Here is a 15,094-nt window from a genome sequence, read left to right as displayed (position 1 = left end):
TAGTCTTAAAAACCAAGGTTAAATTTTACTGCTATTTAAAATGATCTAGTTAGATTATCTTTAAAAGCATAAATATTAATTAAGAATACATTAGAGACCAAGCTCATCTGAATTTTAAACAGATGGGTACTTTATTCAAGGAATAGAAATTAAACTTTTTATGATAATATAATACAGAGTGTACAAAATAGTGTCAGATTTAAAATACTTTGCAAATGTAAGTATGATAAACTACTTAAAATGCCTGTCTTCTCACCTTCTTAAGAAACAAATACCACACACAATGCTCTAGAAAGTATGAGTCATAGTTTATATTTGGCTTCACTGTAAAAACGCAATCCAGAAAAATGGTTTTAAGATGAGAGCGCGGAAGAGGGAACTAACCTTCTCACGCTGAGCACGTCTGCCCAACCTCTGGCATAGCTATTCAGAAGTGCGCATACCTTCAACTCCTTTATTTAACCAACATTTATCTAGTGTTCATTAGATATGGAAGAAAAAAGAGAAACAGATATAACAATTTTTCTCCCTTCCTAAAAAATATGTTTCAATAATATTATCCAGTCTTTTATAAAACTAGCATTTAAAATACTAATTTAGCTACATCCCAAAAGATTCAATATGTGGCATATTTTCATTATTGTTTGAACCCATATTTCCATTTGGATTTTTGTATTGACTAAGTCAATTGAATTTCCATGTTGAAGGGGTTTGTGTGGTTTTGTTTCTGTTAGTGGTATTTAAATGCTTGATGCCCTAAAACATGCTGAAATGTCCACAAATGCTTGAAAAAAGGGGTGTCCTCCAGCTGTTGGGCGTAGAGCTCAAGAAGCCAGCCTGTTCCCTGGTTGTGTTAGTCGTTACGGCTGCCTGAGTTTGCATTGTCCCTCAGAGTCACATTACCATCTCCCACCATGATGGTGGATTTATCTATGTAATTTGTGAACTCTGACAATCTGTCCTTAATACACTTTAAGTCCATGTTACTAAGATCACACACTTTTTAAACTATTATATCTTCCTGGGTTATTAAGCCTTTTATCAAAATCTATTTTTGAAAATGCTTTTTTTTTAATTTTTAATAATGTCTTTTTTTCCCTCAGATCTATTTTATATGCAATTAAAATAGTTTCAACAGCTATCTTTGGTGAATATTTGTCTGGTGTAGCATTTTCTATTCTTTTACTTTCAATGTTTTTGTTCTCATGCTTTAGGTATATCTTTTGTAATCTGCTAAGGTGGTATCTTTTTTTTTTCCTTTTCATCCGATCTAAGAATCTGCCTTCTAAACTCCAGTTAGTGCATTTACATTTAATTTAATTACTGTTATATTTGGTTTTATTTCTGCCACTTTTTTTTTAGTGTGTGCTACTTATCTGTTCCACTTTCCTGTAATTCACTCTTCCCCTCTTTATTCTTTCTTTTCCTTCCTTCCTTCCTGCCCACTTGACATCTGTATTGTATTCCAATACTCTGGATGATGTATCTTTAACTTAAAGGCATCTTTAACTCAAAGCATTCCACGTTGAAAATGACTAGCCTGACCAGATCACTGCGCCAGGATCTGCTTCCCAGGGGATTATATGGGGCAGCTTCCAAGATGGCCACCAGCCTATGGTTCAGATGATGGAGTGGAGGTGATGGACTTAGCAGGGGACCCATGACCTTTGATGGTGGGGTTATGAGCCCCTCCAGGGAGGAGACAGGCTCCGTGACAAGGCCCTGAGGGGCAGCAGCTACCGTGCTGTGTGCTGGACAGCTTTGCACTCCTGTCCTCCCTGGGACTCGAGCCCTCCAACCCCACATGGTCCCCCAACAGGGGCATGTTGAGGAGGCCTGGGTGCTGGACAGCAAAGGCTTGAGCCTCTCCCAGGCACATGAGACCCAGCCTTGAACCTATAAACTCACGGTGTTCAGAAAGGCTTTTGAGGATAAGTAGCCCTATTGACCACCAGAAAATTCATGAAGGAGAAGAACCCCTCAGTATCAGGAGTGCGAGGTGTCCTCAGAATTACACACCAGAGAAAAGCCTTTCACATGAAGCACGAGAAAGTTTCAAGCAAAGAATGGGTTGTTGTTTTTTTTCCTCTTTCTTCATGAGTTAGTTTGTTTTTGAACACTATATTAGTTCCTGGTACACAACATAATGATTCAGTATCTCTATAATCTCAAAATGATCACTACAATGGGTCTAGTTACTGTCTGTCATCAAAGTTATTGTGTAATTATTCACTGCATTCCCCACACTGTACATTTCATATTTGTGACTCATTTATTTTGTAACTGGAAATTTGTTCCTCTTAATCTCCCTCATCTGTTTCTCTCCATCCCTACCCTCTACCAGCAATCATCTGTTTGATGTCTGTATCTTGACTCTCTTTCTGGTTTTTAACATTTGTTATTTGTTTTGCTTTTTAGATTCCACGTATAAGTGAAGTCATACAGTATTTGTCTTTCTTGGTCCAACATATTTTACTTAGCATAATACCTTTTTGGTTCATCCGTGTTGTTGCAAATGGCAAGATTTTATTCTTTTCACGGCCAAGTAATATTCCATTATGTATCCATATATACCACATCTTTTTTATCCAAAGTACAACATAGAAGGAATGGAAAATTTCTTAGAAAGGTACAATTTGCCAATACTGAAGGAGGAAGAAATAGACAATATGAATTGACCAACTACCAGTACTGAAATTGAATCAGAAATTTTAAAACTCCCAATAAACCAAAGTCCAGGACCAGATGGCTTCACAGGTCAATTCTACCAAACATTTAGAAAAGAATAAACACTTATCTTTCTGAAACTATTCCAAAAAATTGCAGAGGAAGGTACACTTCCAAACTCATTCTATGAGGCCATCATCACCCTGATACCAAAACCAGAGAAAGATATCAGAAAAAAAGAAAATCACAGGCCAATATCACTTATGAATATAGACGCAAAAATCTTTAACAAAATAACTAGCAAGTCAACTCCAACAATGCATTAAAAGGCTCATACACCATGATCAAGTGGGATTTGTCCCAAGGATGCAGGGATTTTTCAATATCCACAAATCAATCAATGCAATGTGCCACATTAGCAAATTGAAGAATAAAAACCATTTGGTCATTTCAACAGATGCATAAAAAGCTTTTGATAAAATTCAACACCCATTTATGATAAAAACTCCATAAGTGGGCATAGATAGAACATACCTCAACATAATAAAGGCCACATATAACAGACCCACAGTTAACATCATACTTAATGGGGAAAAGCTGAAATCATTTCCTCTAAGATCAGGAATAAGACAAGGATGCCCACTCTCACCATTTTTATTCAACATAGTTTTGGAAGTTCTAGCCATAGCAATTAGTGAAGAAAAAGAAATAAAAGGAATCCAAATTGGAAATGAAGAAGTAAAACTGTCACTGTTTGCAGATGACATGATACTACACACAGAAAACCTTAAAGAAGAGACCAGAAAACTACTAGAACTCATCAATGAATTTGATAAAGTTGTAGGATACAAAATTAATATACAGAAATCAGCTGCATATCTATACTCTAAACAAAACAGCCCAAAAGAAATTAAGGAAAAGGATTTTGAGTGCAGCGGATAACAGAGCCTGGAGCCCAGCTCCCACCTCCTTCAGAATCAAAAGTCCATACCGCAGAAGTGCGTAGGAGTGCAGTGAATGTGGGAAAGCTTCTTCTGAAGCTCTTGCGTCCCCTGTCACCAGAAAGGTCACACTCTGGTAGGGGTTTATGAGTGTGGGATCAGGCCAAGTTCAGATCTAACTTACAACTTCTCTTTCACATACTTACCTGCTACTTAACCCATTTAGTTAATATTATGTCAATGATTATAGTTTTTAATTCTAGAATTTCTCATGTTAGCATGTGCACATACGTGTGCGCATGTATGTTTGGATTTCATTTTTTAATCTGACTAGATATTTCTGGTAGTCTTTTGTTCTTTAATCACTTGCTATGTGCACTTTCATTTTTAAACACATTAAGCATCCTTACATTCCATCTCAGACAACTTCAATCTCTGTATTCTTTCCAGGTTTGAACTCTGCTCACTCTCACTCAGGATGGCATGCTTCCATTTGTGATTGTTCTGACTGTTAGTCCGTCCTTGTTGAAACTTTATCTGAGCAAATTATTTTGGGGATCATTTGAGAGTACAGGCCTCCTGGGAAGATTTGGGTTAGTCTCAACCCAGCTCCTTGCACCGCCAGCGTGTGGCCACCTTACACATCACTCTAGACCCAGGGCTTTATACAGGTACACATAGAAAGAGTGAATATTGGCCCCAAACTCAGGTAAAGATGGGTTTGAGCTTATACATCTTTAGAGCATCATTTCTAACTAGAGTGAAAATAAAATAGGCAACTCTGCCTAGCACCTTCCTCTCCCCACTGGATCCAAGGAAGGAGTCAAGTTCCATGCGTGCGGCTTTATGGAGAACTCTGTGGTTCCATTTTCCACCTTGACGAGGCCCTAAGCTCACCTGCAGCCTCCAGTGTGCACCCAGTGTGAGGCTCCAACCCCCAGCAGTCAGTGGCTTCAGCTCAGACAGTTTCCTCTCTGGTGTCCCACCTTCTCTTCTTTTTTGGCATATACACTTTTCCTCACTGTGTAGTCAGCACAGCCATTCTCTTAAAATATGTGTCTGAAATTTAATCCAGTATTTTTATTGTGTGTTGTACTGCAAGGATTTTTAAAGGTGTCAGTTCACCATGCTGTCAGAAATAAAGCTGCAATATAAATTAATGTATACTAAATTTTATGTATTGATAAATAAGGTAATTTGTATATTCAACAAGCAAAGGGCATGATTTTCAACCCCTCTCAGCACAGTACCCCCTTTGACTAATTTGAAGCTAAATCCTTAGAGATGCAAAATTGTCTATTCTGTTGTGACTGAATCCTACCAATTTATATGAAGGTACCTAGAGGCAGTCAGGCTGTCAGTGACTGAAGTAGATTTTCAAAAGACCTCACATTGCTGCAAAGACGATACAGAGATTGCAACGTTATACATACCAGAGGATTTAAATTACTATTAAATGTAATTATACCTACATATTATGTATAATATAGTATATACATATTACATTTGTATGCATATATGCATTTATATATAATTATACTTAGGAATCCTTCCCTATAAAATGTATACACATTAATTTCATCCCAGTAGCAAACTTGCAAGACACTATTATGCCTGGATATCTGTGAGTGACACACAAGTCATTATTTTTCTCCAGAATTTTCATTAATACAAATCTGTTCAGTGTCCCTAGTCCCATTTGAAGGGGAATGATTGTTACTGCTGCTCACTTGCTATCTTGGTGTCCTTGCAATCATCTGGCAGATGGGTGAGAGAGGGTGCGTCTAATGGTCCTCGCTCAAACACCCTACCTGTTGCTACTGACAGGCTTTGTTTCTCAGAGAAGATATTAACTGCCAGCTGGCTGTGACAGTCTGCGAACTAACACTGACATTTGTGTTGGCACCGTGGCAGTATTTACAGCGCAGAAAATATATACAATCAGATTATAATGGACCCAAGGATTTTCCAAGTAAAAAGTATAATAATGTACAAATTAGAAATATGACCATAAGAGTAAATTATTTAACAATAATTTCAGTACCTAGGGTCTTACTTAAGGAATAGCTTCCCTATGTGAAATATACGGTGTATTTTTATAAAGAGAAAAAGGACTGCAGAGAACAGAGGATGGTGATTCCATTTACAGCGTGTCATCCAGCTAGATTTTCGAACAGCCCACTATGTCAGAAAACGGCTAAGGAAGGTAGAAAGAGAAAGTATGATTGATGTCGAATGTAAAAGTAAAATAACACCGCATTAGGAAAAAGATTAAGGTTACAGTTTTGTCATTTTCTTTTGCCAGACTCTGAACTACTTTTTCTTCATATTCCATGAATATTACCTAGTAAGGAGATTCAAATTGTTTGTTTCAACATAGTCACCCTAAGTGGGGAACTCTCTTGGAAAGTGACACTGGAGGGCAATGACCCAGGTGGAATTTTTGGTGACTATTATGAACACTTTTGAATCTCATAACACTTTAGGTAAATCTAGTCAGATGGAAAAAAGTCAATTAGCATTTTGTCTCTATTCTAATTTCCCAGTAAAAACTGGAGATGCCAAAATGAAAGAATGGATTTGATCAGTACTCACTGCTCTAGTCCCAGGGCAGTTTGGAGACTGGCATTCACCGCTCATCCGGTTTGGGATTAAGACATCTTCCCAGCAAGAAGGACCCTTTGAGAAGAAAACAGCATATACTTAGTGCACAAATCGTAAATCAAACGTACTCCCTAATACATTTTCTAAAATCGATTTATCTTATAAAATGACAGTGAAGCTAATCTGTAGTCCAGTGATTTTTGAACAACGACCCTGGGGGTTCTCAGGACCCCTTCGGGGGATCACAGCCATTTTCATAACTGTACCAAGATGGTGTCTGGCACATGGCTCCAAACGTATCTGACACGTACTGCAGTAGTTTCCCGACCACAGTTACATTTAATTGTTTAAAACCGTAATTCATCCCCTTAAGTTCATTGTGATTTCAGTTGGTGACTTTAAAATGAAAACACACATGCAAATTACACTCAATAAGACTCTTTGGGGGCAGTAGGGGAGCACGGGGACTCCACCCGGAGGGCCGCCTGCCACGGTCGGCAGGCTGAGCAGGCACCTCGTCTCCTCCCCACCCTGAGGCACCGTGAGAATTAGACTTAATAACTAGCACCGTGTAAACCCATAGGACCAAGGAAAACAGAAGGCAAAAGTGTGGTTGAGAAGAGATTTCCAAACTTTTCTGGAAATCTGCAATTGTCTACAGCAGAGGAGGGGGTCTCTGCGCCGGGGGACCCCAAGGAGCCTGAGGGCTCAAGAAAAAGGCAGACGGGAGAGAGAGCAGAGAGAGACCTGGAGCAGCAAACAGGGAGAAAGGCACATTTTCATAAACAGAACATCCTAAAACCTTCTGCAGAGAAAGGTCAGATCCCCTGCTTAGAAACGAAAATCAAAGTAGAATTTTAAAGCAGTAGTAGCAGTGCCTTTAAGATCTAGCAAACCCAATTGTCAGTTAAGAGGGAGAACGGTAAAACGTGCCTGGGAGACGCAGAGTAGCGAAGTCAGCTCGTACGCCTGGGAGGAAGAGCCAAAGCCCACCCGCTCTGAGCGCGCCCATGGGGTGTGCCTCGGGGGGACAGCCGCCCGCCAGCTGGCCGTGTGTCCTTGGCGGCGGCGGGGAAGGAAGGGGGAGAGGAAGGAGCGTCCAGGGCTGCGGTGACGACAGCATCCACCAGATGTGTTGCGAGGGCCGGGCCCACCCGGGGAAGAGGACGGTTAGGACAAGGGGCCGTGCCTGTGGCGATTCTTCCACGGAAGACGTTGAGCCCTTGCCGGAGGTTCAAGTTAGCAGTGAAATCGGTCGTTACCCGTCAGCACCAGGCCCGCCCCCTCCGGGACCCAGGTCAAGCAGCTGCCCGGCCCCTTGCCGCGCACACCAGCGATCGCACACACCTGGAGATCTCAGCCACACCCAACGTCCGCAAGAATGCCCACCCCTCTCTCCCTCCTGCCCACCCCCTACATCTTCACCAACACACACACGCAACTTCACTAACACACACACACACACACACACACACACACCGCAGGCTCATACACAAGCATACCACACACAGGTGCACAGACATACACGCACACGCACACGCACAACACACACACAACTGAAGCAGAGGGAATCCGGGAGGTTGCACGTCTACCTTAGAGAGATAGGCCAAACTTCCACGGGGGCTACTTAAACCTTAAAAGAAGCTAAGTTTTGAGTTCACAGATCATTCAAGCAAAAGCCACTGCTTAAACTGGAAGGAAGTCACTGTGCCGAAAAGAGGTGACAGGCCCCAGGCTGCTGTCCTTAGAGAGGCTGCTCCCAAGGCTGGTCCTCAGCTGCCTTCCGGGGTTTTGGACCTGGGGTGCCCCCCATTCCCTTACTGATACAGAGGGTTCCCAGCACCCGAGGTGTCTGTGCAGACAACGTGGCCTTACAAAGCAGATTTAACTTCATTCCTTTCCAGTTTTAGAAAATATAAAATGGTAATTGGTTAATCATTGCATGCTATGTTTTAATAGTTTTATGGTTAAAGCATTTATAATTAATTGTGTAGGAGTAAGAAAGGTGTCCAGACAACAGGATTAAAAAGGGCTGCACGTCACATGGCAGCACAAAGGGGCTATGAAGTAGAACGTGCGAGGGGAAGAATCCCAAAATGCATTTTCTCTGTCAGATGTAGAGAACTGGAGAGAGAGATCTGAAAAAAAGGTCAGGTAGAACAGTGTGAAATGCATGTCTTAATAATCATGTGGCTGATTTTTAGAAAACTTTCTCTTTTTTTTGCCCAGTAGTGGTTACAACCAAGAAAAACACGTGAGTCAGCTGAGCACCTGTATGAGGAGTGAGCACGCCAGGGTCAGCTGGCCAAATCCAGCCTCGGGTTCGTTTTCATACAGCCCACGACTAACTGTTATTGAAAAGCGTGGTAAGAAGAGCATTCCATGGCGCATGAAAAGTAAATGACATTCACAGTTCTATGTCCACATGTAGTTTACGGGACAGGGCTGTGGTGGTTCATTCATGTGCTGTCTACGCTGCTTCCACAGGCAAGGGCTAACAGAGCTGTTGAAACACAGAGGATGTGATCCAAAAAGCCTAAAATACTTACTACCGGGCCCTTAAGGGAAAAAGTTCACCAATCCTTGATAGTAAATAAAATTTTTCAATTCATATTGAAAAGTACTTAAAATATATTGCAGCAGCATTTTGGCCGACGTAGAATCTCAGTCATTTGTATAAGTAGCTGTGTTCTGGGTCTCAAGTGAGAAATTACTTCAATTAAAACGTTAGGACTGTTGACTTGTGAAATCTGAAAAGGGATTGATAGAATCCAGTGATTCAAGTTGCTTGAATCAGTAAGAGAGTGGAAAATTACAGCATTGGGGGATTTGCCTTGACTAATATTACCACCAACTGAAAATCATGAAGCAGAATATTATTTAAACACATTGCCAACGTACATGTAAATCAGAAATTCTAAAAAATGACTCAAATGCAAGAAAAACAGTGATAAAAGTTTATCAAATATGAATCTTAAAGTAATATTTATTGTTAAGAATTCTAGAACAAATCTACAAGTCATTTTGGCTATGTCTTGTCATGTCCAATCAGGTGGAAAATTGAAGTACTTAACTGCCTAATTCTTATCCAAATATCACTCTGACAAGATTCAGACAGGCAGCTAAAACAAAAGTGTGGTTTTTTTTCTTCTGAATTATCTAAACAAATTCTATAATCTGTTCTTCACAGGTGGGTATATACAGTGCCGCTTAAAAAATACAGATAATGCTTTACAAAGTGTTTGCACAAAGTCTTGGCATTTACATTTTTGAAAAGGGTAATTCTAATAGTATTTTACTTAAACTACATTTTTACCAATTATTTCAAGTTATCATCAAATGTGTTGCATTTAAAATATCCTCTTGAGTGATTCCACAAACATCTAAGTCATATAATTAAACTTAAGGGACTAAAATTATTTTGAAAATTATACTGGTGACATTACAAGGGCGGCTATACTCAGAGGCTTCCAGCCGTCCTCCAATCTTTTCCTCTCTGTCTGCAACAGAATAACAGAGAAGTAGTGTCAAAAGTTCACCAACCTATTGAATCCCAGTTCCACCAGTTATTAGCTATATGCTCTTGAGAAAGTTTCAGTTTGTAAACCTAGGTTCCTCATCTGAAAAGTGAGGGGTTGAATAGTTCCTTCATAGGGCTTTCATGAAACTAAATGAAACAACACTTGTAATATTTCTGCAAAGTGCCTGGCACATGTTGACTTATTTAAAAATGACAACTGTTGAAACTAGGATCTCTTATTTCTCAGAGTAGAACTCCTTGAATAAGGTTATTTTTAATTTAGTAGATAGGCAATAAGAGCCCAGTTTCAAGGGACCTGACTTAGCCCAGTGGGTTTTTCATTTCTTCCCTCTTCTGTTTCCAGATTACAGAACAACATGGTTGACTTTCAAAGCTATATGAGAGAAGGAACCCAAATTTGAAATAGAATATACTGCATAATTCCCCTTATATAAAATATAAACAAATCCATAGTGGTAAAAACAGACCAGTGGTATCATCGGGGTGGCAGGCAGAGGGTGGAATGGGCTACATAAGAGTGTGAAGAATATTTTGGGGTTGTTATGGGCAGAGTTGTGTTCTCTCAAAATTCACATCACATGTTAAAGTCTTAATTTGGAGACAGGGTCTTTAGAGAGGTAATTAAGTTAAAACAAGGTCATTATGGTGGACCTTAATTCAATATGACTGGTGTCCTTAAAAGATACCCTTAAAAAGAAGAGATTGGAACACAGACACGCATGGAGGAAAGATCACGTGAAGGGACAGGAGAAGCCAACCATCTATAAGCCAAGGCAAGAGGCCTCCGGAGAAACCAGCCTGGCTGGCAGCTTAATCTCAGACTGCCAGCCTCCAGAATTGTAAGTGAATACGTTTCATTGCTTAAACCACCCCGTTGATGGCACTCTATTACGTCACCCCTAGCAAACTAATACAGGGGTTACGGAAATGTTCTCTATCTTGATGGTGATGGTGGTTTTGTGGAATTATATAGTTGTCAGAACTCTTCACACTGTACCATTTAAATAGAAGCTGTCTATTTCACACAAACTATTTCTCAGTAAAATGTATTAGGAAAAAAATGAACTGAGCAATTGCTAAGAAAATTCTGTGAGGGAAGGAGAATCTTTGTGTCAAATGGTGTTTGAACAACTGAACATTGATATCTAAACCCCTTCCTCACTCCATATGCTTTCTAGAAGAAAACAAATGAGAAGTCTTTCAACTTTGGAACAGATAGAACTTTTTTTATAAGGATACAGAAACCTCTAACCATAAATGAAAAAATTTATAAATTGAACTTGAATGAAAATTTAAAAAAACTTCTGCTCATCCAAAGGCACTATTAAACATGAATATGGAATCCACAGACTGAAGAAATTGTTGCAATACATATATCTATAAAATAATTCATCTCTAGAATATATAAAGGAATTTAAACAGTCAAAACCATACAGATAAGCACCCCAATTCAAAATAATTAAAAGATTTGAACAGATTATTTTCAGAAGGAGACATACAAGTGGCCAATAATCATATAAAAAGATCATCAACATCATTAATAATCTGGAAAATGCAAATTAAAATAACAAAATAGAATTTCACATCTTAGCTGGTATGGTAACTAAAATTAAAAAAAAAAGACTGATAGTACTAAATGTTAGTAAAAAGACTGATCTATGGTGATAGAAATCAGAAGATGATTGTCTTGACTGGAAAGGTGCATGAGGAAAGTTTTTGGAAATGTTCTGTATTTTGACGGGATAGTAGTTACATGAGAGTAGGTAACGCCAAGTCTCATGGAACGGAACCCTTAAATTCTGTACTTTTATTGAGTGTAAATTGTTTCATAATTTAAAACAATGAACTGAATCTTATACCATTCACTTATTCAACACGTATTTACTGAGGCCCTGCCTCTCAGTCGCTCTACAATTTCAGGAATGTCTCTTAACCAGTCAAGGATCAGCTAGCCCAGGACAGTGAGCAATAACAGAACTTGCCTCACAGGAGCGTTGCAAGGATTAAACATAAAATGATTAGGCCAGTGCTGGGCACACAGTAGGTTCTCAAAAAATGTTAACAATTTCTGTATTTACCCTTCAGCACCCAGAATTGATAAATGGGGCAGAAGGATTAGGGACCACAGCCAACAAGGTTTAAAGAACATGAATCCATGTGATGAAACTATTTTAATTTTTTTTTTTTAAAATCTTTACCTCTTCAGTAATTTCCCCTTGTTGCCTTTGGGGGCAATAGTCTGTAACTTCCATTGTAGGATAATCCAAGCACTGCCAATGAAAACAAAAGACTAACCAGTTCTGTGGCGTTGAGTGGGGTTATTAATGTTCAACATCCAGCTACATCCAGAGTTCCTAAGTGAAGAACCACGTCCTACTTACATGCTTTGATATGAACAGCAAAATGCTGTACATAAACATAGCGACTACTCAGAAATATCTTAATTGAATCAGGCTTTAATTTTCTCATCCGTAAAACTGTAAAACTGAAAGATCTGTGTTTTTTGAAGTTGTGTTTTGTTTTCTTTTAAAGCATAACTTTCCTCCAATGAATTGTTTATAGAATCCCAAGTACAAAACAAATAAAGCAAGTCTATTCTGCTTGGAGAAGAAGGATGGGTCCTCAAACCTCTTGTCACCTGCCTTTCCCCTCTTTGTCCTTGTGATGCCCTTAAGGTACCTCTCCATATAGAACAGTTAAAGACCTAAGAGTCTCTCACAGTTCATCATGGGTGTGTCCAGGGGAAAGTCTGAGGTAGGTAAAGAATCTGGCAGAAGGTGGGTGAAAAAAAGTCTTTGAAAGTCCATCATATTATTCTCTTTTTTGAAAAGAGTTTTGAAAGCAGTTACATATTAGTTAAGACTAATACAGTGTTTATTAGAAGATGTTTATTATGCTCTTAAACTTTTTGTTGAATCACAAATGCAAGTGTATGACATTATTCAGGTGAGAAAAATTATTTTTCTTAACACTGTAGCAGGTACTGGTGTGTGTATGTATGTATGTGTGATATATATATATCACATCTTCTTTATCCATTCATCTGCTGATGGACACTTAGATTGCTTCCATATGTTGGCTATTGTAAATAATGCTGCTATGAATATTGGGGTGCGTGTATCTTTTTAAATTCATGTTTTTGTTTTTTCCAGATATATACCCAGGAGTAGGATTGCTAGATTATATAATAGCTTTAGTTTTAGTTTTTTGAGAAACCTCCATACTGTTTTCTATAGTAGTGGAACCAGTTTACATTCCCACAAACGGTCTAAAAGGATTCCTTTTTCTCTACATTGTCATCAAAATTGTTATTTGTAGAATTTTAATGTTACTATTGTATGTAACAGGTGTGAGGTGACATCGTATTGTGGTTTTGATTTGCACTTTTCTAATAGTTAGCAATGTTGAGTGTCTTTTCATTTGCTTGCTAGCCATCTATATGTCTTCTTTGGAAAAGTATCTATCCAGGTCTTCTGCCCATTTTTTGATTGAGTTTTTTTAAATATTGAGTTGTGTGAGCTGTTTATATATTTTGGAAATTAACCTCTACTGATCATATCATTTTCAAGTATTTTCTCTCATTCAGTAGGCTGTCTTTTCCTGTTGTTGATGGTTTCCTTTGCTGTGCAAATGCTTTTAAGCCTAATTAGGTCCCATTTGTTTATTTATTTTTTATTTCTTCTGCCTTAGGAGACTGATCCAAAAAAATATTGCTATTATTTATATCAATAACTGTTCTGCCTGTGTTCTCTTATGGGAGTTTTATGGTTTCATGTCTTATATTTGGGTCTTTAGTCCATTTTGAGTTTATTTTTGTATCTAGTGTGAAGAAATGTTCTAGTCTCATTCTTTTACATGTAACTGTTCAGTTTTCCCAGCACCACTTATTGAAGAGACTGTGTTTTCCTCATTGTGTGTTCTTGCCTCCTTGATTGATTGACTGGCTGCATGGGTTTATTTCTGGGCTCTCTATTCTATCCCATTGATCTACATGTCTGTGTTTGTGCCAGTACCACACTATTTTGATAACTGTAACTTTGTGGTATATTCTGAAGTCAGAGAGTGTGATACTTCCAGCTTTGTTCTTCTTTCTCAAGATTGCTTTGGCTATCCTGGGTCTTTTGTATTTCCATACACATTTTAGAATTATTTGTTCTAGGTCTGTAAGAAATGCTGTTGTTATTTTGACAGGGATAGCATTGAGTCTACAGATTACCTTGGGTAGTGCAGGCATTTTAACAATACTAATTCTTCCAATCCAAGAACAGAGAATATCTTTCCACATCTTTGTATCATCTTGCATTTCCTTCATCAATATTTTATAGTTTTCAGAGTATAAATTTTTCACCTCCTTGGTTAAATTTACTCCTAGGTATTTTATTCTTTTTGTTGTGATTTTAAATGGAATTTTTTTTAAGAAAAGTAATATATTTCTGTATATTAACCTTGTATCTGGCAACTTTACTGAATTCATTAATTAGTTCTAACAGCTTTTTGGTGGAAACTTTTGGGTTTTCTATATATAATATCATGTCATCTGCAAATATAACAATTTTACATTTTCCCTTCCAATTTGGATTCCTTTTATTTCTTTGTCTTGTCTGATTGCTTTGGCTAGGATCTCCAATATTGTGTTAAACAGAAGTGGTGACAGTGGGCATATTTTTATTGTTTCTAATTTTGGAGGAAAGGTTTTCAGCTTTTCACCAGTATGATGTTAGACATGGGTTTTTCATAAATGGTCTTTATTATGTGGAGATATATTCCTCCTATATCAACTTGTGTGAGAGGTTTTAATCATGAATGGATGTTGAATTTTGTCAAATTCTTTTTCTGCATTTATTGAGATGATCATGTGACTTTTATCCTTTTGTGAATATGGTATATCACATTGATTGATTTGCAAATATTGAACCACCCTTGCACTCTTGAAATAAAGTATTGGATTTGCTGGACTTGTTTTGCTAATATTGTGTTGAGAATTTTTGCATCTATAGTCATCAAAGATACTGGCCTGTAATCACTTTCTTCCTTCCTTCTTTTCCTTTCCTTCCTTCCTCTCTTTCTCTCTTTCTTTCTTTCTTTCTTTCTTTCTTTCTTTCTTTCTTTCTTTCTTTCTTTCTTTCTTTCTTCCTTCCTTCCTTCCTTCCTTCCTTCCTTCCTTCCTTCCTTCCTTTCTTCCTTTCTTCCTTTCTTCCTTTCTTTCTTCCTATCTTGCTTTCTAATATCTTTGTCTGGTTTTTGGTATCAAGGTAATTGCGGCCTCATAGAATGAATTTGGGAGTGTTTCATCCTCTTCAAGCTTTTGGAATAGTTTGGGAATGATAGGTATTAACTCTTC

The 15,094-nt window shown here is 38.3% G+C and overlaps 1 protein-coding gene across 3 annotated transcripts in view; it reads right to left on the bottom strand.

The window, feature by feature from the left end:
* The window catches only part of PRKN (parkin RBR E3 ubiquitin protein ligase), a 1,163,915-nt gene that overhangs the window by 598,339 nt on the left and 550,482 nt on the right, over positions 1–15,094 (bottom strand). For all 3 annotated transcript variants that reach the window (XM_031456655.2, XM_031456658.2, XM_031456656.2), the window contains exon 5: positions 6,204–6,287. In XM_031456655.2, coding sequence (XP_031312515.2) covers positions 6,204–6,287 — 84 coding nt within the window. The remainder of the gene's footprint in view (positions 1–6,203; positions 6,288–15,094) is intronic.

This window comes from Camelus dromedarius, chromosome 6, assembly GCF_036321535.1.
Source record: "Camelus dromedarius isolate mCamDro1 chromosome 6, mCamDro1.pat, whole genome shotgun sequence".
NCBI classification, from domain to species: domain Eukaryota; kingdom Metazoa; phylum Chordata; class Mammalia; order Artiodactyla; family Camelidae; genus Camelus; species Camelus dromedarius.
Note: the sequence above shows the minus strand (reverse complement) of the source record. Positions and strands in the feature narration are given on the sequence as shown.